This window comes from Camelus bactrianus, chromosome 23 (assembly GCF_048773025.1).
Source record: "Camelus bactrianus isolate YW-2024 breed Bactrian camel chromosome 23, ASM4877302v1, whole genome shotgun sequence".
In the NCBI taxonomy this organism is placed as follows: domain Eukaryota; kingdom Metazoa; phylum Chordata; class Mammalia; order Artiodactyla; family Camelidae; genus Camelus; species Camelus bactrianus.
In genome coordinates, this window is record NC_133561.1 from 29530833 (window position 1) to 29556877 (window position 26045).

Sequence of the window (26045 nt, forward strand, 5' to 3'; positions counted from 1 at the left end):
AGAATAGAGAGTCCAGAAATGAACCCACAAACTTTTGGTCAACCAATCTTCGACAAAGAAGGCAAGAATATACAATGGAATAAAGACAGTCTCTTCAGCAAATGGTGTTGGGAAAACTGGGCAGCAGCATGTAAAGCAATGAAGCTAGAACACTCTCTTACACCATACCCAAAAATAAACTCAAAATACATCAAAGACTTAAACATAAGATAAGATACAATAAACCTCCTAGAAGAAAATATGGGCAAAATGTTATCTGACATACATCTCAAAAATGTTCTCCTAGAACAGGATACCCAAGCAATAGAAATAAAAACAAGAATAAACAAATGGACCTAATGAAACTTACAAGATTCTGCACAGCAAAGGAAATTGTAAGTAAAACAAACCGACAACCTACGGAATGGGAGAAAATTTTTGCAAATGAAACTGACAAAGGCTTGATCTCCAGAATATTTAAACATCTCATATAGCTTAATAAGAAACAAACAAACAACCCAATCCAAAAATGGGCAGAAGACCTAAACAAGCAATTCTCCAAGGAAGCAACACAAATGATCAATAGGCACATGAAGAAATGCTCAATATCACTAATTATCAGAGAAATGCAAATCAAAACTACACTGAGGTATCACCTCACACCAGTCAGACTGGCCATCATTTAAAAGCCCACAAATGACAAATGCTGGGGAGGCTGTGAAGAAAGGGGAACCCTCCTTCACTGCTGGTGGGAATGCAGTTTGGTGCAGCCACTGTGGAAAACAGTATGGAGATTCCTGAAAAGACTAGGAATAGACTTACTATATGACCCAGGAATCCCACTCCTGAGCATATATCCAGAAGGAACCTTACTTCAAAAAGACACTTGAACCCCAATGTTCATAGCAGCACTATTTACAATAGCCAAAACAAGGAAACAGACTAAATGTCCATCAACAATGACTGGATAAAGAAGATGTGGTATTTATACATTTGAATACTATTCAGCCATAAAAACCAACAGCATAACACCATTTGCAGCAACACGGATGTCATTCTAAGTGAAGTAAGCCAGAAAAAGAAAGAAAAATACCATATGAGATCGCTCATATGTGGAATCTAAAAAAAAAAAAAAAAAGCAAAACATAAATACAAAACAGAAATGGACTCATAGAAATAGAATACAAACTTGTGGTTGCCAAGGGGGTGGGGGATGGGAAGGGACAGACTGGGATTTCAAAATGTAGAATAGATAAGATTATACTGTACAGCACAGTGAAATACATACAAGATCTTATGGTAGCTCACAGAGAAAAAAAATGTGACAATGAATATATATATATGTTCATGTATAACTGAAAAATTGTGCTCTACACTGGAATTTTATACAACATTGTAAAATGATTATAACTCAATAAAAAATATTTTAAAAAAAAGGTAACTTGGGCCTGGAAAGACATCTACATATAAAGACAGAAGGAAATATACCAAAGTTTTTAAAATGGGTGTTCTTTGTTGTGAATGTTTTCTACAATAAGCATGTCTTTTTTGGCATATACTTATTTTAAAGTATTTACTCAATTCTATGAAACACACACACACAAAAAAAAAACAACAAAATCTTAGTGAATGAGCCTCAGCTTTAGTCTCTCAGCTACATGGGAAAAACTCATGGATGTCATTTATAAGTCATTTTCAGGATCTCATTTTTCACTAGGTTTGGCTGTCAATTTTTGTTTTAGGTTGTTTTGGTAAGCCCCATACAAAGCAAATAGTTCATTTCCTTGTCCCACCCTGGGCACGACTGGGCTGACGACTTCCACAAAGCACATACTAGGGTACACTCGGCCCAGGCTCCCCAATCTCAGCTGACTAGGGCACAAACACCCTACACATAAGTTGTCACCCCACCCAGGGCCACAGGGCAAACCTTCCCCATAGGCACAGCACCAGCCTGGCAACAACTGCAGCACTGGGTACTCAGGAGCAAGCAGTCCCCACCATCACCAGGTCCACGTTCCTGTCCTGAGCTGGCTCAGTCCTGAAAACACCCTACAAGCTTTTGCTAAGGACCCAGCTTGGCCCTGGGTAAACTCCTGCGGTGATCACCACCCCACAACACTCAGCACCCACCTCCAAGCAAACCTTCTCCTCGAGCACTATGTGATCCCCTCCCCCGTGGGTACCAACAGGAAGACTCAGGGAGACTCTGGCCATGCCTTCCACCCTAACTCTTTAGGACACGGCTTGGTGCCTCGACCCCGAGCTGACAAGCAATGGTCCCTCCACCCTCCGTCCTCCACGACACGCTCCATTTCACCACCTGGGCAAATACCCTCTCCAGGCTCCTACCAGAGATCATGTGTATTGGTAGCACTAGGGCTATCAAAATAATCCCCACGAAGCGCCAAGGAAAAGGGGGACTCTTGGGGCAGGATGGAGGCTCCTTGCGAGGGGCATAAGATGCTCTCATTTTCCAGGAGATCAAGGGGAAACCTGACACCAGCCAGAAGAGACCTTTTTCTGTTCGGTTACCAGGCGCAATAATCCCCAGATTCTGTGTCAAGTTTGGTCATGCAGGTGGGCGTGGCCTGGGCCACTCCAAGGATGAATGTGAGGGTCTGGCGGGGCCAATGGGCGGGCTGTGAGGCGGGGTCTTGTCGTAGGGTGGGCTCTCTGGCCTGGAGAGGCGGAGGACATCCGTGGTTGGGACCTAAGCCTCCCTGTGCGAGAGCAGCCTGAGACACCCTCGTGTAGCCGTCTCTGGCTCCTCCCTCTGCAGACCTATGGGAGCATTGAAACCTCTTTTGCGAAATGGCTGGTTCACTGCCGCTTTGTAAACAGACTGTTACCACCTTATGCAGGAAGAGTAGAAAGAAATCCAGGGCTGGCGCGGTCATCTTGTCCCATTTCTGGAATGCTGGAGTAAAGAATAGAGCGCTTCGAGCTGAAAAAAGAAACCTAGGGCCTCGGCAGCGGGTCACCGTGGGGCAGACACTCCTCAGGACTCCACTTTGGTCCTGGGCCCCTCCAGACTGTCTGGATACTTAGGCCTTTGCTCCATATTTGGCATTAGTCACGCATAATTTCGGAAAATAGTTGAAATTTCCATGATTGAGAGACTGTTCCTGAAGTCTCTCATGGCCTGATAGATTTCAAGATCAGGTCAGATTTGGCCGTTGCTCTCCCAGCTCTAATGCCAGTTAGTCTCCACTGTACTCCTAGGAGAGCACCCCTGGGAAGGTGAACTATTAAACAACACAGTCATTAGCATATTGATTCTCAACTCTATGGGCCCTTTGCCCTTGAACAACTGAATGTTTTATTGAAGATGAAATATACATACATGAAAAAGGTAAGGACTGGGTGCATTAGGTGCCAAATTCATAGAGACAATAAATGTCATTAGAGTTGTGATGGGAAAGAATTGGTTAGGAGAAGTAGATAAGGGGAAGAGCTTTTCTGTTGAAACAATCTCACAAACAACGCTGGAAAATTAGCAGTAAGCAAGATTTATTTGTAGAACTGTAAGCAAATCTGCTTGACTATTAAAAGAGAAATAACAGGACAGGTATTAAAGATCAGATAAAAGAAGTTGACATTTTCTTCCTGTTAGTTGCCAAAGAATAAAAAGGCCAATCAATGTGAGTAAACATACTGGGGGGGGGGGTGGCACCCTAAAATTTATTATTTGACATGACCTTTCTTTATGTCAAAATTTAAAAATGGACATGACTTTTAAACCATTAGTTCCATTCAGGATTTATCCCAAAGAAATCATCAGAGTTGTGAGCAAAAATGTAGAGTTTTGGAAAAAAAATTATATCCTATGTGTCTAGTGAAAGTATTAAGGATTTTATGGTAGGTGGTTTATGGAATGGAACTGTGTGCAACAAGCAGTGTAAAAGTTATCAATGTGGGAAAATATGGTACATCCCTAAGCAGAAAAAGCAGACTCCAAATCACTCTATACCTTTAGTCTTTTTTTAATTAAAACAAAAATGATATACTGATACACATAAAAAGAGATTAGTTGGACATATACCCAAATTAATCAATAGTTGACAGGATTATAGATATTTCATATTCTTTGTGTTTTTCAGATTTCCATTTAATGCTGTTACAGTTGGAATCAGGTAAAATAAAATTACATCCAACCTATATTTCAACTGCTATTTTGCTCATAGAATGGTGGGGATAGAATCTGTATCACACAGAGTTAACATATGAGAGGATGGTGAGGAAATGGCTATTCTCCCTATAAACCTCAAATGCTCCAGCTAGAATTACATAATTATATGTATATTTAAATAATTTTATATCTGAGATGTGTTATAAATATTTAGTATATCTCAGATATAAAATTTAGTACATCTAGAGAACTCAGGTCCAGCTGCTCACTGCTCAAAAATCAGTACTTAGAAAGACAAATGTTGGTAGAAAGAAAAGTTACTTTTAATCAGAATGCCAGCAGTCTGGGGATATGGTGGGCTATTGTCTGCAAAAACTAACTTTGAAGATTCTGCTCAGCTGTGAAAGTTTTAGAGGGAAAAGGGGAAGTAATCTCAGTTAATCATTGAGATAGGGGATGGGAGTTGTTGCCATCCCAGTCTGTGTGCATACTTGTTGTGCAGGCATGTCAACTTCTTGTGATTTTTTAGACGCTGCCTTGTTCCTACAGTTTGCGAGATTACTAAAAGGGAAACTGTCTTCTGTTATCTGTTGATTACTTATTCCTCTTTTCTACTTCTTTGATCTCGGAGAGAACCAACATATTAGGCAAGGTACTGTGTGATCAAGAGATTTGAAAAGTGTGCTAGGGGGAGAGATGAGTATGGGGGTGGCTGGCTTAAGGTTAGAGACAAGACAAAAGGGAACTCCTGAAGAGAGCTCTTTCCTGTAAGGAGCCCTTTCCTGCCAAAAGCTGCTTACAAATCCCCACTTATCAGAATATCATTCCATTTCTATAGGACTATGGGCAAAGGTCCATCTTCTGTAACTTCTTCATGCTGACATATGGCACTATATTCTTTGGGTAGAAAATGTTAACATGGATTTGTAGCGTCTCTTTACTGACAGATGTAGTTGTCTGTTTACTTAAATGGGCGGAACAAGCTACAATTATTTTGATGCCCATATAGATCATTGTGAGCAACAGTGTTAATCCCATTCTCTTAAGGCCAGTTCTTGGAATTGTGCTAGCCATGGATTCAGTGCTCTCAAGATGGAGCAGTTTTTGTGATGGCTGCAGTCTGGTCATCATGCAGTTAGACTTTTTCCCTCTGGTGGCATGTGTAGTGTTTGTGAAGCAGTGCATGAAAGGTCATCAAACAGATTCTGTGACTCTACTGTCCTAATCACCAGCTACTTGAGCCTACTCTTTTGTGACTCAGAGAGGCCTAGGGGACTTCAGCTTTCCTACAAACAAGATACAGGGTTTGGGGAGCCCCACAGGATCCTGCTCAGCTCCAGTATAAACCATGAAATTTCCTCTTCCTCCCAGACCAACATAATTTTTTTGAATTCTTGGAAGAGCATATAAAATACAAAGTATGGATGTAATATGTAAAATAAACACCCTAGGTAAAAAAGATCATACTGTATAGCACAGGGAAATATATGCAAGATCTTGTGGTAGCTCACAGCGAAAAAAAAATGTGACAATGAATATATGTATGTTCTTGTATAACTGAAAAATTGTGCTCTACACTGAAATTTGACATAACATTGTAAAATGACTATAACTCAATTTAAAAAGTTTAAAAAAATAAATAAACACCTTAGTCTTTTGAATTATAAAATCTATTATTTTCCATGAAAGGAAATGCGGTGAGGAGGAATTATCATTTCTGTTAATTCTTACAGTTGTGAAGAAGTGATATAACAGAAATGTTCTGCGTCTCAAAGTTGACATTTATTTATGAAAACAAAGAATCTACTTCTTGTTCTCTGCAACTATATAAATAATGTTATATATCAATTATATCATAATAAAGCTGAAAAAAATTTTCCCATCTATTTTTAGGCTTGAAAGTTAATTTTTTTTCCTCATAAGAGAATTTAAAAGCAAGGAAAGAAATATAGCTAGTTTTTGGTTTCCTGGTAACAGATGTATTTTAGATTCAAGGATTGGGATTTTATAGGAGATCTCTTTCAGTCAGTGAAATTTCTGTACTGGGGGTTCATCAAATCATTTCAAATATAATTGAAAACATTCACATAGGTTTCTTTAACTTACTCTGATTTAACCCAACTGAGGCTCCATTTGAAAGGTTCTGAGCCTTGTTCCCTCTTTTTCTGGACAAACTCCACGGGGCAGGGATCGAGTTTTCTTGCTGTGTCTCCCATGCGAAGACAAGTCTAGACCTATACTAGGCCCATAGTAAATACTCATTAAATGTTGAATGACATAAATGGGTGTTGCCATCAAGCGCATTTTACATGTTTCTGCTGAATCTCCCCAAGTGTGGATGTACAAACGCTGGGAAAATTCTGAGAGATTTTGATTTTAATTATTTTAGCACTAGGAACAAAGTAGGATTTGTCTCTGAAAGAAACAAGCTACAACTGTCTGCACAGAAAACTTCTAAATCAGGCATGGCAAGCTGACCTGTGAGGGGGAGCTACTGTCTACCTATGAGCCTCGAGGTCATTTTAGTATCTGAGTTCAAAGGGAGAGAATTGACTGTGAACTTCCTAACATCCTGAGAGGAATAGAACTCAATAGTTAAGGCTTTGAGTGAAGTAGGGGCTTAAACATTAGTGGTTCCTCCAACTCCCCTAAAGATCTTGTCAACTGCCAAGAGACAATGAGGAGACAATGGAGAATATGCTTGTTTGTAGACCAGGTTTGGAGCTATGTGGTCGCTCTCCTGTAGCTTTAGGAATGGTCATAGGGTGGAGGTAGGTGTCTGGGATGTCACTGAACAGAAGCCAACTTTGTTAAATAAAACAGTGTTAGATGATATTTTGCTGCCTAAATTGCTATATTTACATTTTTGCTTTTAGAGGCAGGGGTAGCAGCAGGAAGGGGCCTGTGAATGTTCTCAGAAGAGGCTTTCCCTGTCATGGTGGTATCCAGGTTAGGTATTTGTGAAAACCTGAAAGAGAATGGCCAGAGGATAGTTAAGCCATCTTTTTGATGTTGGTCCTGGGAGCTCTGCCACCTTTACTTGCATCTCATAGGCACCTGCCAGACGGTTGACCTTCTTATTTAGCTATTATTTCAAGGGCATTACTGTGATATGCCACACCCAACACAGGGATTCTGAACCCAGCCAAGTATAGAAAGGAGGGCTTTTCTCAGAAGGCACAGGTATTCATTTTGTTTTCTCTTGGCTTTTGAAGGCTTTAAAAAGTAAGTATATTACAAACCTTATTCTGCAGATAGATTTGCAAAAATAAAATCTTTCATTCTTTCTCATTGTAATGGTAGAGACAGAAAAGTACATTTAAATATCATAGACTTAAACTAATTTACACCTCACACTTAAGTGTACAAAAAGACAAACAAGATAAAATTAGAATGTTAGCACTGAGAATGGCTTTGGAGATCAATTGGCCCAGCCCCTACTTTTTGGATGAAATATGTAAAGCCAGAGGTGAACAGAATTGCTCAATAATACAAGTTAAGTTGGGCAATATAGTATTTTACCCGTAGTTAGTTGTAAAGAAAAAAATCTTTGCCTGCCATCTCAGTTCTTCAAGGTTCAAACCATTAGCTACTGTGGTTGCTCATGGACAGTGCATCCTGTGGGGAATTTAGGATGGAGAAAAACAGAAAGTATTCTGTACTTTGGATTTACAGGCCTCTGGACAGTTAAGAAACATATCTAAAGAAAACTATTAATGTCCGCAGATTCTTGCATTTTTCCTTTACATAGAAAAGCACTAAAATAATTAATTTGAAATACCTGTTCATTGTGATTAGCAGTAATCTTTTGAGGTTTGATTACAAGTTTTTTTTCCAGCAAAAAAATTTATGTGTAACCTGACTCTTCTTTTACCTCTTTAGAGCAGTTCCTCAGAGCTGAGAGGCTGTTTCCTGGGCTATAATTCTTGATAAGTTCCCCAAATAAAACTTAACTCACAACTTTCACCTTGTGACTTTTTCTTTCAGTGGACAGTACATAAATTATTACATAGTGTACTACTGCATAATTGGTATATATAGAGTTAGTGTGTACATAATTTATACATACGAATTTCCCATAGCTAACTGATGTTTTAAAAATCTCACAGATTTCTTGCAGTTAAAAAGTCACAAGCATCAGATATTTTTAATCACAATGCTCACTGACATAATACATTCTGGGGGGAAAATAATTCAGAATTTTTTTCTTGTGTTGGGAAATTTTGATTCTAAGAATGGTCAATTCTCAAAGAATTAATTTCTAGTTATCCTTTATTTATTTATTTATTTTAACTTTTTTTTTTGAGTTATAGTCATTTCACAATGTTGTGTCAAATTCCAGTGTAGAGCACAATTTTTCAGTTATACATGAAGATATATATACTCATTGTCACATCTTTTTTCGCTGTGAGCTGCCGTAAGATCTTGTATATATTTCCCTGTGCTATACAGTATAATCTTATTCATCTATTCTACATTTTGAAGTCCCAGTCTAGTTATCCTTCAATATTTACTTCTTTAGAAACCCAGCAAATAATAGAGATTGTTAAAGTTTCGACTAAGCAAAACCATTGAACAACTTTTCATATATTTGTGGGCTATTTGTCTTTCTTTTTTTGATGACTTAGGTATGTGTCCTTTGCCTGTATTTTGCAAGGGATTGGAAAGGTTGTCTTTGAATTTTTAAGTCTCAAGTAAGCCATTTACCCTTTGCCTGTGAATAGGTTGTATTTTTTTTTCTTTCATTTTTCAGTTGACTTAACTTATGCTGTTTTTTTGCCCTATCTTGTATGATTTTAAATTGAAATTTAAATTGATATCCAGTTCACTCTTGATATTTAAGGTAAATGTTGAAAAAATATACATTAAGCCCAGAATTATAAATCTATTGTCAAATATCCAGAAAGATTTGTGTTTTCTAGAGATCATTAGAGTGTCTGATAGTATCATTCCAGATAAATTTTTGATCTACAGCCTTCAGAGATTATAGGGGCTCTTAATTAGAAAGTGTCTGTACATGCTTATTGTAGGGGAACCAAGTTTGTCACCTGAAAAGTGTCTTTTTGCCATGAAGATTAATTAGGCTGATTATTCTGAAGAAATAGAAGACTCAGGAAATTACCACCCTCTTAGCTGCTTAAAAAAATTTTAGGTAAAGTAACTGTTTCTGGAATAGAACTATCACCAGAGATATATACAAAGAATACAGGTTAAGTATGGTGGTGGAAACCACAAGGCCTAGAAATCAAAGTCCACTCTGTGTCCCATTGTCTCTGTATGGCCCAGCAAACATTTATCAAACATTTGTTTTTCTACTTCCATGTAAATTGCCTTCCTCCCCTTTAAAGTCCCAAACCACTACCCTCAACATCCTCTTTTGTCTTTGGCTGAACACAGTATTTAAGTTGAGGGCTTCAACCATTTTGGGAGTTACTCAGTTTTCCTAGGTTTCTTCCATGTATACATGTTATTAAACCTGTTTTGATTTTCTCCTGCTAATCTGTCTGATGTCAGTTTAATTCTTAGGCCAGTCAGAATTTCTAGAGGGAAAATTTTTCTCCTTGACATTACTAACTTGATAAATTCTTAATAGCCATAGTTAGTTTTCTGTATTCTGAACTGATATAACAGTAAGCTAGTTACTTTTATAATAAAAATGATTCTGTTATTTAAATTTTAGGTTTTTTATGCAGAACATAGGTCAAAGTGCTTTTGAAATAGACCTTAGAAAATATCCAAAGCTTGTTTTTTTCCAGATATTTCTCTTAAGTAGTCTTGACCCATCTCCTCTATAATTATTTAATGTCTTTTTAATAAATAGAAATGAATTTATTTTATTTTGAAAAAGTGAAAACTGATATAGCATATATTTTACTCCAAACTATCTAAAATGAGTGAATTCTACTTGATAAAAAAGGAGATATTTAAGAAAGAAAAACCTATGTGTGTAAAAAGAAACATAAAAAGAAAGATTAACAGAACATGAATTAAAATTTTAACAGTGGTTATCAATGGGTAGTAAAATTATAGACATTTGTTTTTCATATCTTCTCCCTGCATTTCACAAATTTGCCTTAATGAACCATTCCTATTATAAACATTTGAAAATAAAGAAAAATGACAAACTTGTAGACAGAAATCTTAGGCAACATTTTCTTCCTTTGAGTAATTGAGACTATTTATATATCCTAAGTGTAGTTTTCCCCTGACTAAATAATGGGTGCTTTCAGCACAAGAGAAGAGGGTGTAGGAATGACAGCAGTCCAACCAAGAGAAGGGTGCTTCTCTAGATACTGGAAGAGCTTCAGCATCTTCAAGTGCACATATTTGCATCTCTGTGAAGTCACTTCAAAGATTTTATGAGTTTCAGACCTTATTCTGTTGAAATGAATTGGCTCCTTTCCAAGTCAAGGTGTTTTCCAGCTTTATAATAACTTTGTCAAGGAAGGACTCTGAAATAACAGGATATTATTATTTAGATGACAGTATGGTTAGCAACTAAACCCCCAGAATTTATATGCTGATAATCGTGATGCTAGAATTTTACATAAATTACAGACTTAAAAGAAGCATTTACTGCCCTCTGCTGTGGCTGCTACGTTGGGCACAAGAAAGTATGGCATAAATTGATAAGAAAGAGATTAATAAGTAACTTGAGCTTTCCGCATTGCTTCATCAAAGGAAAAGTGTTCCTGGAGGTGAGCAACTAAATAAAAAAAACCTTGTTCTAGAAAACATACAGGCCACTTATAATACACAAAATGATTCCTCTTTTCTGCAGGGTGGTTTTGTCAGAGGAAAGTAAACAGGAGCTGGTAGTTTGGAGGTGAGTCAGCTTCAGATAGCATGTCCTCCTCTCCCAATTACCATCAAGACTGAAAGAAGGTATCATATAGTCCAAGATATCAGAATGCTCCCTTGGCCACGCTGAGGCCTCTCCTATTTTGTAAGGACAGGATCACTGTCCTTCCACCAATGGACAAACCCTGATGAGGCTCATGAGCTCACCTGACACCCCTACATCCCTCATCATTGTTCTCCTCCTACCTCACAAGACTTCCCAACAGCATGTGTTACCTGCATCAGCTTTGAACACTCTCATGTCCTTCAACATGGGGCTGTGTCTTTGGAGTCTGCTTCTTTACCTGTATTGCTCTCTCTGCCCCTGCATTTGGCCTGGGGACACAGGTTTTAAGCTTTGTACAGATTGCAGCTCATATCCTGTCTACCATATGTTGCCACAAATGATTAACCTATCTCCTGTAAAGTATTGTGGCCCAAACTCCAATTTTAAAAGGGAAATTTGAGACCAATTCATTAAGGAATGTCTACCTTTTTTTTCAAAAGGTGGTTAACGTTCAATGTGCACAAATTGAGATGCACCTTGTTTCAAGTGCTTGGGATCCACAAGAAAAAGAAAACCCTACTATTCTCAAAGGTTCTTAGCATTATTCACAAAAATATAAAAGTGCTTTGAAAAAATAAAACAGTGCCTGTGCACAGCACTGTCAGTCATTCCAAATCATTGGAAACAACAGTAATACAAGAAAACACAACAACAACAATGACGTTTCCAGCTCCTGAAATATGTCCCAACTTCTTTGGTATCATATCAGTGATCCAACTAGTGCAATATTTGAATTTTACTTTCGTTGGAGTCACTGAAAATGTTTTGAAGTCAGTGTATGTATTAGGTACCTGCTGTTTTCCTGATTTGTTTGCAGAGTTTGAGGATGAATACCACAAACTTCCTCGGGGTGTACATAGATGTGTCCTTCTTTCAACTGTATTTTATAGCTAATTGGCAGAGGGGAAAATAGAGAAAATATTTTAAATATATAACATTTTAGTTTTGAAAGAAATTAGTAGCTTTTATTTTGAACGTTAGGGTTTATTTGGTTCAAGTTTCTCAAATCTTTGCAAGATAGCTAAAAAGAAAAACATAAGCAAACCCCACATTTCAAGATTAAGGAAAAACTTGTATTCAAAAATAATAATAAAAATATTTCATACATTTGTCAGAAGGCCCTAAAGTGATCATAGACAGCATTCATCACAAGCAAAGCCTGTGTTAAGAGAAGTAGAAACTATTGTTTTCTCTATTTTACAGGGAAGGAAAATAAAGTTTAGACAGGATAGGTATCTTGCTGAGGAACACAGGTGTTCCTTACTGTAAAGCCCAGGGTCTTTACCTGGAGTGCACCTCTGCCTCTTTGCGGGTTATTTAATGAGCACTTCATTTTCCGTGAATGAGATGATGAGTCACACCATACCAGTTCCTTTAGGTTTCAGGTATGGGCTGGCGTTAGGGATTTAAGATTGGAACACAGATTGTTCACTCACTCCACACTTACCAGTGCTTCCTCATTCCTCAGGTAGTCTTTACCTTCTCATGGAAGTTAGCTGATGGCCTCACTTGAGACAAAGAGGAGACTGTGAGTCAGAGCAGAAGTTTCACAGCACGAGGAAGGGCAACACTGAGACTCATGCATGAGGAAGAGTAGAGGGTTGTACGGCCACGCGATACGGGCCTCCAAGGAGAAGAGACTAAGTGGTTCCATGACTAATGGCCTGAAAGTGGTCTTGGATGATGAGTGGTCCACGGGCTGTGAGAGGATGCAACCTTAGTGAGTATATGGTCAGGAAACGGTTGTGCTGTTGGTTGATGGCGGTTAATGTGAACAGAGGGTAATGCAGGGAGCCTTTCCAGAGAGTGGCCTTAATAGCTTTGAACTCCCCGCATAATTCCAGTGAAGATTTAAGGTTTTATCTGACTGTGGACAAGGAGGCTTTCTGTATAGAAATGGGAATAGATTAGAAGCAGAAACAAGAGGCAAGGATTAATGGGCTCTGAAGGGAGGAGTCAGTATCATTCCTCAGTGATCAGTGTGTGAGTTATCTTGTTTAACATTTGTCACAAATGACTGATGTAGTGAATACACAGTAAAATATCAAATGTGCAGATAAGAACATTTTTTTAAAATAGTGAAATGTCAAGCCAGTGATGCTAAATCACAGAAGGAACTTGTGTGAGCATAAAAACTGTTACTAAATCTTAACACAGGCAGAGGCCCTTACAGGGATATTGTAATTCTCTTATAGGCTAATCACGCAAAATAGAGTGAAAAGGAGAGTTTGCATATTGTTCTCTAGAAAGATACTGGCTCATTGTACCAGAGTAGATAAAGACAAGTCTAATAAAATAGAGGGAGAAAAAAGAATTAGTGAAAGAAAAAAATGAAATATTTCAGCCTTGTACACTATACAGTTCTGGATACTGAATTTCTGTGATACAGAATCAGATTCAGAAATAGCAAAGAAAATTATCAACAGAATATGTGAAAGGGTTCAAGATTTTAGATCAGCTGGTTGGGACGAAAGCCTTAACTCTTTACAACTTTCTACTGGTATGATTTAAGTAAGTCCCTGAATTTCTCTGCATCTGAGAGTCTTCTCTGCTTTGGATAATACCATTATTGGGCCTACATACTTCACGGAGTTGCTTTGAGGACCAAAGAAGACCATAAATGGTAAAGCATTTTGTAAACAACACGTTAGCTGTTGCTTTTCTTATTATTAATCTTGACTACCATACAAGAGGATATCAAAAATCATTAAGTAAAAATTATTCTGAGTGCCCCTAGATGGCGCCTGACCACAAGGAGCTCATTATCCTGGAGTGTAGTACAGACCAAGAAGACGAGAAAATTTTAACACAGTGTGAGAAAGGAAAATACAGGGAGAGGCCAGAAATGACTAGATTTCTTGCAAGAAATTCTGCTGTGATATTCTGCTTTTTAAAAAGTTTATATTGACATCCTCTGTGAAATATCAGAACTTCAATTTCTGTAAGACTTCTTTAGGATAATGCATTTTCTGAGAATGTTTGCTATAGAAAACTGTTCATTTAAAGTTATAAAGTGTTTCTTGTAGAGTTTATGAAGCTTATAGCATTGATCTCATTGATTATGACCTCACTGATTTTGTTATAATTAAATCAGCTGATACAAAAGCTGTGTATGTTCTCTTCCCAGTCAAAAATGTACCTTTAAGTCTTAATGCTTTTAAGTCTTCGCAGTTTAAAAAGTAAAGGTTTTTTTTTTTTTTTTTTTTTAAGATGTACTGCTTTTTTTTAAATGTCCATGCAAAACCTCAGTTCTTCCACACTGGAGCCCATGGTACATGTGCCAATGGCACACACTATCTACCTCCTAATGCCCTGAGAAGGGTCTGTGTATAGAGGTTGGAGTCTGAAATATTTAAGCAAAACTAGGATACCAGCATTCTCATCAACACCCTTATAAAAATTCCTTCCATATTTTCTCTCTTGCAAAATGCAAATCCTAAAATTCAAAGCTTTTTAGAAACGTGTTCTTAGTATTATATATACATATTTATTTTTCTTTTAAAAAAATAATAGACCCCAAATGAAATCATTTGACTCAGACAAAGACTTAACTGCAATTTTGACCTTCTGCAGAAATGTAATCTCAACCAACCACTCTGAAATTTTCTGGTCAGCATCAATGAGGAAATCTTTCATGTAGGCCCTCTCCATCTCCAGAGGAAGAAAAGGCAATCAGCTTCATAAATCCTTGCTATCCACTGCCCCCCACCCCCCACAAAGAAGATGTCTTTTTTTAACAACGTTATTGTGGTATGATTTCTGTACAGTAAACTACGCATAATTCAGATGTACAATTCAATGCATTTTGATAGATGTATACACCAATGAAACCACCACCACAATCAAGATAGTTAACGTTTCCATCACTCCCCTAGAGGTGCAAATTTCAAATTCCTAATTTATCCCTCCCTACCCCTTTTACCCACTGGTAACCATAAGTTCGTTCTCTATGTCTATGAGTCTGTTTCTGTTTTGTAGATAAGTTTATTTGTGTCCGTTTTTTCAGATTCCACATATAAGTAATACCATATGGTATTTTTTTTTCTCTTTCTGGCTTACTTCACTTAGAATGATGATCTCTAGGTCCATCCATGTTGCTGCAAGTGACATTATTTTATTCTTTTTTATGGCTGAGTAGTGTTCCATTGTATAAATATACCAAAACTTCTTTATCCAGTCATCTGTCTGTGGACATTTGAGTTGTTTCCATGTCTTGGCTATTGTAAATAGTGCTGCTGTGAACACTGGGGTGCATGTGTCTTTTTGAATTATATTTTCCTCTGGATATATGCCCAGAAGTGGGATTGCAGGATCATATGGTAAGCTTATCATTAGTTTTTTGAAGAGCCTCCATACTGTCCTCCATAGCAGCTGCACCAATCTACACTCCCACCAACAGTGTAGAAGGGTTCCTTTTTCTCTACACCCTCTCCAGCATTTATCATTTGTGGACTTTTCTCCATTGTATATTCTTGCTTCCTTTGTCCTAGGTTAATTGAGCATAACTGTGTGGGTTTATTTCTGTACTTTCTATCTTGTTCCGTTGTGTCTGTGTTTGTGCAAGTACCATACTATTTTGATTACTGTAGCTTTGTATTATTGTCTGAAGTCAGGGAGTATGATTTTCCCAGCTCCATTCTCCTTTTGTAAGACTGTTTTGGCTATTTGGGGTCTTTTGTGTTATCATACAAATTTTAAGAGTTTTTGTTCTGGCTCTGTGAAAAATGTCATTGGTAATTTGGTAGGGATTGCACTGAATCGCTGTATTGCCTTGGGTAGTATGGCTATTTTAACAATATTGATTCTTCCAAATCCAAGAACATGGTATGTCTTTCCATCTGTTTATGTTGTCTTCAATTTCTTTCATCAATGTCCTATAGTTTTTAGAGTACAGGTCCTTTGCCTCCTTGTGTAGGTTTAGTCCTAGGTATTTTATTCTTTTTGGTGCAATGGTAAATGATATTGTTCCCTTAATTTCTTTTCCTGCTATTTCATTGTTAGCATATAGAAATACAACTGATTTCTATGTATTAATTTTGTATCCTGAGATTTTACCAAATTCATTGCTGAGCTTTAGTCCTTTTCTGGTTGCTTATTTAGGGTCTTCTATGTATAGTATCATGCCATCTGTGAATAGTGACAGTTTTATTTCTTATTTTCTGATTTGGATTTCCTTTATTACTTTTTCTTCTCTGATTGCTATGGCTAGGACTTTCAAAACTATGTTGAATAAAAGTGGTGAGAGTGGGCATCTTTGTCTTGTTCCTGATCTTAGAGGAAATGCTTTCAGCTTTTCACCATTAAGTATGTTTGTCATATAAGGCCTTTGTTATGTTGAGATCTGTTCCCCCTGTGCCCACTTTCTGGAGGGTTTTTATCATAAATGGATGTTGAATTTTATCAAAAGTATTTACATGCAATATACATTTGTTTTGTAGGTATTTTTTTCTTCTTTTGTTCTCTTTTCTTGTGGTTTGATGACTGTAAGGTTACATAGGTTTGTGGTTACAATGAGGTTTTGGCATAGAAGTTTATATATGTATATAATATGTTTTTATATATGTGTGTGTATATATATATATATATATACATATATATATATATATATAATCATGTGTGCATATATATACACACACACACACATGATTATTTTAAGTTGCTGATTGCTTAATTTCAAATGCATTTTAGATACCTTGCATTTATTTGTACCCTTCTCCCCTCATGATTACTTTTCTTGTTTCTAGCTGTGGCCTTTTCTTTATTTTTACCTAGAGTAATTCCTTTAACATTTGTTGTAATACTGGTTTGGTGATGCTGAATTCCTTTAGCTTTTGTTTTTCTGTGAAGCTTTTGTTTTCTCCATCAAATCTGAATGGGAGCCTTGTTAGATAAAACATTCTTGGTTGTAAGTTTTTCCCTTTCATCACTAAATATATCATGCTACCCACTTCTGGCCTATAGAGCTTCTGCTGAAAAATCAGCTGAGAACCTTATGACAGTTCCCTTGTATGTTATTTGTTGCTTTCCTCTTGCTGATTTTAATATTTTCTCCTTATCCTCAATTTTTGTCAATTTGATTACTATGTGCCTTGGTGTGTTCCTCTTTGGATTAATCCTGTGTGGAACTCTCTGCACTTCCTGGACTTGGGTAACTGTTTCCTTTCCCAAGTTAGGGAAGTTTTCAGTTATTATCTCTTTTAATATTTTCTCAGGTCCTTTCTCCCTCTCTTCTCTTTCTGGGACCCCCTATAATGTGAATATTGTCCAAAAGTTCTCTTAAACTATCCTCATTTGATTCTTTTTGCTTTTTTCTGTTCTGTAGCAGTGATTTCCACTAATCTGTCTTCTAGCTCACTGATCTGTTCTTCTGCATCATTTAGTCTATTCTTGGCTCCTTCTACTGTGTTATTCATTTCAGTGATTTTATTCTTCAACTCTATTTAAGTATTCTTCATATATTCCAACTTTTTGCTAAAAACTTTGCTCTGTGCATTTATACTCCTCTTGAGCTCTCTGAACATCTTCACCATCATTAGTCTAAACTCTTTCTTTAATAGAGTGCTTATCTCCTCATCACTTATTTCTTCTTCTGGGATTTTTATCTTGTGCCTTGGCCAGGAAGATATTCCTCTGCTGCCTCATATTGTCTAACCATCTACTTGTATTTTTAGGTAGGATAGTTATATTTCTCGACCTTGGAGAAATGGCCCTCTATGGAAGATGTTCTATGTATCCCAGCAGTCCACTCCTCTCTTGTCACCCAAAAGCCAGGGTCCAGCTGGTCCTATGGTAGAGTCTGGCCTGCGCTTGTGGATTCTTTCAAGCTTTGAGATTTTTTTCCCCAAGCTTTGGGATTATTGTTTTCTTATTTCTGGTATCTGCTGCCTAGTGGATGAGGCTGGACTAGAGGTTTATGCAGGTTTCCTGGCAGGAGGAGACACTGCCTGTCCATTGCTGGGTGGAGATTGGTCTTGGTGGGTAGGACCATGTCTATGGGTATGTCTAGAGTCAGTTGAAGGCTCAGAAGTCTGCTGATGGGTGGGCCTGTGTTCCCACCCAGTAAGCTGTTTAGCCTGAAGCTTCCCTGGGCTTAAGTCTACAGGCTATTGGGTGGGACTAGATCTTGGTGCTAATGACCCAAGCAAGATGTCAGCCCCCAGGAAAGCTCATATAGATGAATGCTCCCCAAATGTCTGACACCAGCTTTTTTGTCCCCAGGGTGAGCCACAGCTTCCAAAACCAGCAGGCAGGTCTGGCCCAGGTTCCTATGAAGTCACTGTCTCTGCCCTTGGACACAACATGCGTGAAATTCTGTGTGCACTTCCCAAGACAGTGAAGTCTCTGTTTCCCCCAGTCCTGTGGAGCTCCTGGGGTTAATCCCTACTGGCGTTCATAACCAGATGTTCTGTAGTCTTCTCCTCCCAATGCTGGAACCCCAGGCTGGGGAGCCTGATGTGGGGCTCAGAACTTTTACTCATGTGGGAAGGTCTCTGCAACTTAATTATTCTTTAGCTTGTGGTTCACCCACCTGGGGGTATGGGACCTGATTATATTGGAAACACATCCCTCCTACCATCCCACTGAGGTTCCCTCTTTATGTTCCCATTTGAAGAGGATATTTTTTGCTAGGCTCCAGTCTTTTTTTTTTTCAGTGGTGGTTTAGCAGTCTTGGTTTTGTTGTAGTCATAAGGAGAGATGAGCTTGTGGTCTTACTACTCCACCATCTTGACCAGAAGTCGAAGATGTCTTGATTTTAAAATAATCTTTTTTTCCCAAATAGCTCCCTTACTCCACCATTCTTCATATAAAACCCTTCTATTTGGACAACTCCTCTATGCACATTTCTAGTTGCTAAGTGGGATGCTGCCCAACTCATGAATCCTTAAGTGAAGCCAATTAGATCTTCAAATTAACCCAGCTGAATTTTGTTTTTTAACAGTGTGAATACTTTTCTGTGCATAATGTGTGTCATCAGCTTTCTTTATAAGAAATATCACATCTGTTTATGTAGTACTTTTTTTTTTTTGAAATTTTCTTTGTTAAAAAAAATAAACAGAAACATCAATTAGATAGAATCAAAAGACCAAAAAGAGGTGCTTTCCTGCCCTGGAAAGACAGCATAGGCCAACTGGAGGAAGAAAGATTCCTATTCCTTCTGGGCAAAGACTCAGCCAATGAAAAGCCAGGGACTCTTTGTTTACTAGAGCCCTTCTAACTTCCTTTTCCTCCCAAGAAAAGTGCTCTCTTTCTCTCGCCATGCAGGGACTTGCATGAGGCTCCCCATGGTTGCAGATCTTCAACTGCAATTCTCTGCAGAGCACAAATAAACTAATTTGGGTAGAAAAATAACCAGCAGTCTGTTTTAGGTCCACATCATTTACTTTTCTTTGGCTTCCAAGAAGAAACAAGTACAGTTATAAACAATTTCTAGGTGAATAAGGCTCTGCTTACCTCTTTTTGCGTTTTAGACTTATCCAGCAGGGAACAGTGATGGTTAAAATAAGGAGGATCACACCAAAGAATATGCCTAGGCAGTAAAACAAGGTAATTGAAGGCATGGAAAATATAACTTATACGTTTTAAGCTCTATCTTAATATCCAGTCCCACTACAGGTTTCCAATGAGTTTTTTTTTTTAATTTAACTATAAATTCTACTATTAAACACTACCCTACTCCTCCCCGCCCCTCCACACACAGGGTTATCTTTAAAATTTCCCCTCTGCTCCTGGTTTAATCTAGCACATTAGTCTTATTACCACAGGGTTATAAATAAGCAAGGAGACAGCAGTTTGTAACCTTTGCCCAGAACAAGCCCTGGAGCCCTGCACATGTCTCTTGTGTGAGGTACACAGCACAAACTATCCTATGCAATGGACTCTGCTGACTCTCTGAACTCGGTCACAAAGCTGTTCCTCTCACATAGGCAGATCACAGAAATAGGATCACAATATCGGTCTTTACAACTTTTAATGTGTGCAGATGGTCACAACCACCATCCTGAAGACTATTCCCAGTTTATAAGCCAAAGAGGAAGTTGCCTTCTCCTGCCACATTTAAATAGGAAAAATGATTTTTTTTTTTTTTTGGTAATAGTTCAAAGGTAGTATAGAAAGTTCGATAAAGGACACTCCCTCTATATGCATATAAGGATACCAATTTTGCCACATTGTGGCCCGAATTCATTATTATTTTCTTTCTAATTGAAATTGCAGTGTAAGATATTTTGATCTCTCTTTTTACATTTTACTTATTATAAGTGGATACCTACTGTTAAGGATGCTAGGGTTCCTCAGCAAACCCTTCATAAAACTTACCAACTATGAGACCATCATGTGTGCCTAAAAGGGAGACAAAAGCCACAAAAACATCAGTGTGGGACACAACATGATCAAACAGGAACTCTCAGCCAGTGACAATTCATCCTATTTTTTTTTTCAATACACAGTCTAATTTTATTTTAACATAAAAAGTCATTGGTTTTACTCACACAAAATCATTTTGTGTACTCGGCAAAATCTGTTCTTTCTTTTTAACTTAATATTTTGTCATAAAAGTATAATTAGAGCAGAAAATTAATAAAACAGGACAAAAGAAAAATATCATCTATAGTCTTACTATCCTGAAATGTTTTGGTACTTTTTCTTCTGGTACATTTTCCCCATGCATCTAAGTTTTTATATAGCTATAGAATCTCTGTATCTATCTAATCTTTGAACAACAGAATTAAGTGCTCAATCTATGTTAACTTTTACAACCCTTACTACCACCACAACCATCACTACTGCTACATGTATTGTAACACTATTAACCCTTCATTATGTTTTTTATGCATTTCTCATTTGTCTACTGCTTTCTTACTTTTCAAAAGTCTTAAGTCCTAAATCAAATTTGTTGGCTGTTTTTAGTTTTTTCTATCATATCAAAAACTTCAAAAAATATTTTTTCTAGCTGTTTTATATTTTTTTCTTTTTTTATTTTAGTTTTCCTATGTTGACTTTTAAAACTTTGCTTTATTACATCTGATATTACATCTGATATTTATTATATCTGATAAAAGGAAAGGTTCTAAATTTTTTCAATGCGATCTATATTATTTGATCATCTTTTTTCCCCTTGGATTGATTATATCTCAGTTATTATATTTTTTTCTATAAAGTATTTATATTTTATTTATACTTTTATTTTATTAATATTTTTAGTTCCATTTTTAATAAAAATAAGCTAATTTTTGCTGGTGTAAAGTGATTTGTATATTGTGGCTTTCTATTTTAATATCTGGCAGGGTCAGTCCACCCCCAAATACTCTGTCTCTTACAGCCACATTGTTAGAATACTCAAAAGGCATTCAATCAGTTAGTGAGTTTTTGCCAAAGGAATAAATGTAATTTGATATTAAGGGAGTGTCAAGTTTATAATTTAGAAATATTATTTGTGAGTGAGCTTAGTTAACATGTTTAAGGAATTAACTGCAAAAAAAACCCTGCATCTTGGACAATCTTGGTATTCTACCATATATTTTAAATAAGAGTCAAGAACAAATGGAGAAGGAAGCCTAGCACTAATTTAGATTAAGAAAGATTACTCACTGTTAATTTTGCCCATCTGATTCTTTATGTGTTCAAGTTTAAGGTTTAGGATTTTGTACTTTGCATCACCCTATAGTTGCCAGCAGAGGGCGACTCTTCTACAGAGCTCAGTGACACATAGCTTCTAAGTCACTATATCCAACTGTACTACGTTAAAATCCTGTAGCCTACACCAATGAGGGAGACCAACCAGCTAGTCTTTGCAGTTTTGAGGGTGCTCCCTGACTCATGCTGAAAACATTCTTGAAGGCCTGCTATGACACTAATGTGCTGCTAAATTTTAAGGCCCACAGGCTGTAATCAAATTATTACTGTACAATGCATTTAACAATAGAGTGATATGGACATAAAAGGTTCAGAGGGGGCCCTGAAGAGAGATGAATGGGTTGAGAAGTGCGAGGAGTAAACCTTGCCTTATTCTCACTGCTAAGGATTTTGGGGGAACAATTAGGGGCTCTCATTGCACTCCTTAGCTCTTAGCACATGCCATAAACTTCCACATGCCACATTCAATGACAGTATGGATGAATGAATGAACAGTGATCATGACTGGGAAGGATCTACATTCCTTGCAACTGCACATACGAGATGTACATATGGCCAGAGGAGGGTCCCATATGTCATCTTCCTGGCACTGGCTCCAGGGACTGCCTTCCAGAGTACATCCATCTTCGCACTCCAAAGTTACATTATCTCCATAGTGATAAACTTTTCTCATTTCCAGTTCCTTCTGGATTACATTCATAGTCTGTGGGAGGCTACATTTTACTTCTGGAATCAGAAAAATCAGAAGGAAATTGGTATTTTATTGTTAATTGTTAGCTGAAACTTTGACTTCAGCAAAGATGAGTCGTGGTTTTTTTTGTTTTGTTTTGTTTTTTGTTTTTAATTTTTTTCCTTGGAAAGAGGAGGTAATTAGGTTTATTTATTTAAATGAAGGTACTGGAGATTGAGTCCAGGACCTCATGCATGCTAGGTAGGCACTCTACCACTGAGCTATATCCTCCCCCTAGGTCATGTTTTCAATAAAAGATTGTTGATAACTTTCCCAAAACATCTAATGATTTAACATTCTCTGACTTTCACTTCGTATGTAAAGTGAGGGAATATGAATTTATTGCTTAAAATTATTTTTAATTGTTATACTTTAAATTATTGACAACTCTTTAATGGGAAAGCTGTGGAAAGATTAAGGATTTGGAAAACCATGTTCCAGGCCTGGAGCCACTTGGATCACATTATAAGAAAATAGGAATACCATCTTAACTCTAGGTATACAACTAATACTTGCATTTTGCCCCAGAGTAAATGCATATTTCTGACTCATTTCTATACACAGAACCAAGAAATTAATAAATCATGAGTCTGGATTTAAAGTATTATTTCTCTACCTAATTTACTTTACCTTATTTAGCGTGTAAAAATTAATAAACAGAAACCTTAATTAAAGACTAGAGACCAGAAGGGGAGCTTTCACACCCTGCAATGATAGTAGAACTCAACGGGAAAAAGACTCCTTTCCTGGCAGCAAGTCAGCCAATGAAAAACCATGGATTCTTTGTTTTCTAGAGCCCTCCCAACTTCCTCTTCCCAACATAAAAGAGTCCTTCTTCTCTTGCTATGTGAGGACTTGCATATGGCTCACAGACCCCACATTGCAATTCTCTGCTGATCCCAAATAAACTGCAATAACCCTCACACATATCAGAATGGCTAATATCAAAAAGATAACTAGAGGAGATCAAGATGGTGGAGTAGAAGGACATGGAACTCACCTCCTCCTACAAATACACCAAAAATACATCAACATGTGGAACAGTTCTCACAGTATGTTACTGTGAGGTACTACTGAATGCTGACAGAAGATCTCATACAACCAAAATTGCAAGAAATATTGCCACATAACCAGGTAAAGCAAAAGAGAGAGAGAAAAAAATTTAGGACATGATCTGCATCCCTGGGAGGGAATTGTGAAAGAGGAAAGTTTCCCTCACCCTGGGAACTTTGTTCACTGGCTGGGAGAGCAGCTAGGACAGAAAGGGAGCTTCAGAGGCTCAGAGGAGAGTGCAGCAACCAGCTTACAGCAGGCAGAACAGAGAGACACCAGCACAGAGGGTCCATCTCACCTTGCTGCCTTCCCCAGGCCAAGATGCATGTCTGCTGTTGTGTGGGGGCTGGGAGCTAAAACTCAAGCTTCAGTGCACAGACCCAGGGAGAGGACTGGTATTGGCTGTGTCCAGGGCAACCTGAAGGGTCTGGAGTGTGATCCAGACAGCAACCAGGGGTGTTCACAGGATGGAGCCTGGATAAGCCATAAAAGCCCCATTTTTAGCATACATGCAAAGGGAGAGGTAGGGCCTTAACATAGCAGCCATTTTGGTCACAGCAGGTGCAGCTCCACCCCTGTGAGCTCTGGGAGTGTACAAGTGCCAGTGGGTTGCTCATACACAGAGGTGGGGCTGAAATCTGAATAGATCCCTGGGGGCTGTATTACTCTGGAAGCAGGGCTGGAATCTGAGCCGTGTCCCAGTGCCTGTGCAATCCATGGATTTACTCACCACCAGTGACTTTGTAAGGTTCACACATGTGGGACAATTGAGCACATTACTGATGTTCTCATGGCTGGGACAGGTCCAGTGTTAGTGGCTGTGGGCTTTGCCAGCACCTGAATATGGAGGTGGGGCCAGGGTCTGGACTCATTCCAGAGCTCCCATGGTGGGTCCAGGTGTGTGACTATAGCAGTCCTGGTACCTGAGTTCAGTGGATCTGAGCTGGTGGTTTTGTGAGCACAGTGCCTGAGGGACATACTGGCTGATTGCCTGCTTTCCCATGGTTGAGGTGGGGCCGAAGGCAGTGTCAACAAGAGTGTACTTTGTGAGTCCACACAATGGGTGACAGGTGACACCACAGAGGGCACGTCACAATGGATAGCCCCTACAGAGGAACATTCAGTGGCTCCTCTCCCACTGCAAGTGCTCCAATCCACCTACCTCACATCGCAGCTCAGAAGCAGACCTGGGGCATCTACTCCAAAACCTGGGGAGCAGACCCTGCCCCTGACAGGGCTAAGACAACCACAGAGCAAAGAGGAAGCCCTGCTCAACATCAAGTGCAGGCTCTGACCACCACAATGCCAATCATAACCCCCATCAAGGGGATAACAACCAGTATGCGCTGAGGAAAGATGTGTCAGACATCCATATTAAAAACAGCCTTTGCACCAAAAATATTAGACTCATGTGACCACACAAGGATGTTCCCACATAAAAACAGCCTTTCAAGACCTCAGTAGATAACTGTTTCTCCTAAACTCATAGAGTCAGATAAATATAAGTTAAATGAAGAAGGAGGATCAAATAAAAGATCAAGAGAATTTCCCTGAAAGGACAAACAATGAAACAGACCTGTGCAGTCTACTGGATCCTAAGTTCAAAAAGGGGATGATAAAAATACAAGAGGAATTAAGAAAGGCTATTGATAGAAGTGCAGATTACTATAAAAAGGAACTAGAAACAATAAAGTGGAGCCAATTAAAATTAGGAAACTCATTTACTAAGATAAAAGCTGAGCTAAAGCAATAAATAGCAAACTGAATGATGCAGAAGAACAAATAAGTCATCTGGAAGATAGAATTATGGAAATTACCCAATCAGAACAGCAGACAGAAAGACAAATGAAAAATAGTGAAAGCAATATATAAAATCTATAGGATAATATAAGGTGTGCCAATCTACACATAATAGGGGTCTCAGAAGGAGAAGGAAGAGAAAAGGGGATCAAAAGTGTATTTGGAGAAATTACGGCTGAAATTTTCTCAAACCTAAAGGAGGAAATAGATATCCAGGTACAAGAAGTCTAAAGAGCTCCAAACAAGATGAATCCAAACAGACCTACACCAAGGCATATTCTAATTAAAAATGGCAAAATTTAAAGATAAAGAGAGGATTCTAAAGGGAGCAAAAGAAAAGCAAAGAGTTAATTACAAGAGATACCCCATAAGTCTATCAGCTGATTTCTCTACAGAAATGTTGCAAGCCAGAAGGAAGTGGCAAGATATATTCAAAGTTCTGAAAGGGAGTAATAATCTAGGATACTCTACCCAGCAATATTATCATTTAGAATAGAAGGAGAGATAGAAAAAATTTCTCAGACAAGATAAAACTAAAAGAATACGGTAAAACGAAACCTATAACAAAACAAATATTGAAAGATCTTCTCTAAATAGAAAAGAAACAAGAGTTTATAGGAAAGAGAAAATCACAAATGGAAATGTGATGATAAGTACAATGAACAGCAAAAGAATAAACTTGAATATGTAAAAGATAACTTCAAAATCAAAAAAGTGGGGAAGGGGAGTAAGAAGATGTAGACTTTTTTAAAAGAATGTGTTTGAGCCTACATGACTAGCAGTCTAAATAAAGTTGATATAGTAATAGGTTA

At 38.0% G+C, this 26045-nt stretch overlaps 2 protein-coding genes across 4 annotated transcripts in view; both read right to left on the minus strand.

The window, feature by feature from the left end:
- Positions 1-2452, minus strand: part of LOC105075450 (membrane cofactor protein) — a 28380-nt gene extending 25928 nt beyond the window's left edge. The window contains exon 1 of the mRNA XM_074352089.1: positions 2212-2452. Within this exon, the coding sequence (XP_074208190.1) occupies positions 2212-2452 (241 nt within the window). The remainder of the gene's footprint in view (positions 1-2211) is intronic.
- A 1497-nt stretch (positions 2453-3949) lies between these two features.
- CR1 (complement C3b/C4b receptor 1 (Knops blood group)) overlaps positions 3950-26045 on the minus strand; it is a 98213-nt gene continuing 76117 nt past the window's right edge. For 2 of the 3 annotated variants that reach the window (XM_074351910.1, XM_074351909.1), the window contains exons 35-38: positions 20334-20357; positions 19470-19545; positions 11810-11908; positions 3950-10563 (exon numbers count right to left, since the gene is read on the minus strand). In XM_074351910.1, coding sequence (XP_074208011.1) covers positions 10551-10563; positions 11810-11908; positions 19470-19545; positions 20334-20357 — 212 coding nt within the window. In that variant the 3' untranslated portion in view covers positions 3950-10550. Of the gene's footprint in view, positions 10564-11809; positions 11909-19469; positions 19546-20333; positions 20358-22190; positions 22377-26045 lie in introns of all 3 variants that reach the window. The other variant, XM_074351911.1, reaches the window with a different exon arrangement.